General features: G+C 38.3%; 1 protein-coding gene across 1 annotated transcript in view; it reads left to right on the top strand.

Annotated features, from left to right (window-relative positions):
- The window catches only part of si:dkey-76k16.5 (uncharacterized protein LOC566887 homolog), a 3300-nt gene extending 3042 nt beyond the window's left edge, over window positions 1–258 (top strand). Inside the window, exon 6 of the mRNA XM_014338105.2 lies at window positions 1–258. Coding sequence (XP_014193591.1) covers window positions 1–193 — 193 coding nt within the window. The 3' untranslated portion in view covers window positions 194–258.
- Window positions 259–1771: the final 1513 nt, after the last annotated feature.

The raw sequence follows: 1771 nt of genomic DNA, 5'->3' as shown, positions 1-1771 counted from the left end.
AGAGCACAGAGGGAAAGGATACGCCAAAATCGTGATCAGCACTTTGGCCAAGAAACTCCATGCTGAGGGTTACCCGGTGTTCTGCTACATAGAAGAGGACAATGTGCTGTCCTACAAGCTCTTTAAAAACCTGGGCTTCATTGAGGATCCTTCTTACAGGGCTGCATGGTTGGAGTTCAATTTTTCAGATTAGATTCATGAAACATCTGTACTCATTTTTATCAGGTTCATAAATGTGTAAAAATATAATAAAATGAATGAAACACAAATAAAAACATAATTGTTAACATTTATTATTTATTATCCCTATAAAATTGATAGGATCTAGATCAGAATAAGATCTATGGAAATATAGTATGAAATGCCCAGAGTTGTTCCCTTTCACAATGTCAAAAAAAATCCCTCCGAGAATTCCTGGATATGGATCAACTCCATCACTTCTAAGTTGGGCCAACTCCCAACAGCCATAACATAAAAAGAAAAAAAGAAGATAAAATTATAGGACAGAATTTAAAAGTTATATCTAAATTAAACTGAGCTCCAATGATTCACATTCTGAGCCAGTATCTTCCTATTCTTCTTTTGGCTGCTCCATTTAAGGGATCACCAAAGCGGATGATTTGCCTCCATCCCAGCTTTGACCAATCTGGTATGGAATTATTCTGAGCCGCATAAAGACTTGGCCAAAACTTTTCCTGGGTCCCTGACACAGTCCTACTCATTTATCCAGACGTGAGACTGGCACAAGGACTATAGTGGGTTGTGCTACAAAATCAAATTAATTTATTTTTCTCATATTCTCACACCATTCTCACTTATATCAGAGAGACTGGGGTGTCTGTAGAGAGTGGAGAGTCCACAGCTGAGGGGAAGAATAAATAAGTAATATGAGGTAGTTATGTGATCTCTCGGCGAGGACAAGTAAGTGGGGTTAATTGTGTTATAGGAAGACTAATGAGAAGAAACTATTTTATTTGGCTGTTAAAGAGGGCAGGATTCAGCTGTGTAGGCCAAAGCAATGTCAATAAGGTAACCCAATAATATGTTTTCCCCTGGTACTGAGTGCTTACAATCAAACACCACAGGAGCCAAAAGATTAAATAAAAGAGATAAACGATTTTAAAAACTGATTGTAGACCACTATTGTATGGATTAACAAAACAGTCTGATACAGCTAATTGATTCCCCACTAAAAGGCTGCAATGTCTCAGTATGAACAAGAACCACAATAGATTTCAGCTTATTCAGCCTGCAGTCACGAATGTCATGCCACTGTTGCCTTCAATGTGTCTTTTGTGTCCCTTTTCTCACACATACACTCCCGGAGATGTGTCAGCAACTTCCCCTACTCCTCTGCTGTGCAAGAAGTCGTCCATTGTTGTGGTTGCCTGTTCCTTCATATGAGCCAATCCCTTTATTTTAAACACCACTGAGATTAATAGTAAATGTGGCTCCAAAAGCTATTTTTTCATATCTTGCTGTAATTTATTCATACCTCACAGAAATATGTTCTCTTTCTTACTTGAATTGCTGTAAAATTGTCAGCACACCCATTGTTTAACGTCCCATTTTCTGTTTTAATAATTCAAAATATAAGTTTCACATTGCTCAGAAAGTGTTTCAGACATTCTTCCACTTATTGTATTGCGTGAGCAGTATTACATTTTATACCAGGATTTTCCTTTGGTCTCCAGAAGAAAGCAGAAATGTTCCCAGCTGACAGGAGTGACACCTGGTGTGGTCTTCTGCTGCACAAGCCCATCTGCTTCAA

Source organism: Haplochromis burtoni, unplaced genomic scaffold (genome assembly GCF_018398535.1).
Source record: "Haplochromis burtoni strain Fernald_Lab_line unplaced genomic scaffold, NCSU_Asbu1 Contig_207, whole genome shotgun sequence".
Lineage (NCBI taxonomy): Eukaryota > Metazoa > Chordata > Actinopteri > Cichliformes > Cichlidae > Haplochromis > Haplochromis burtoni.
The sequence above is the reverse complement of the archived record's forward strand: the minus strand, read 5'-3'. Positions and strand labels throughout refer to the sequence as shown.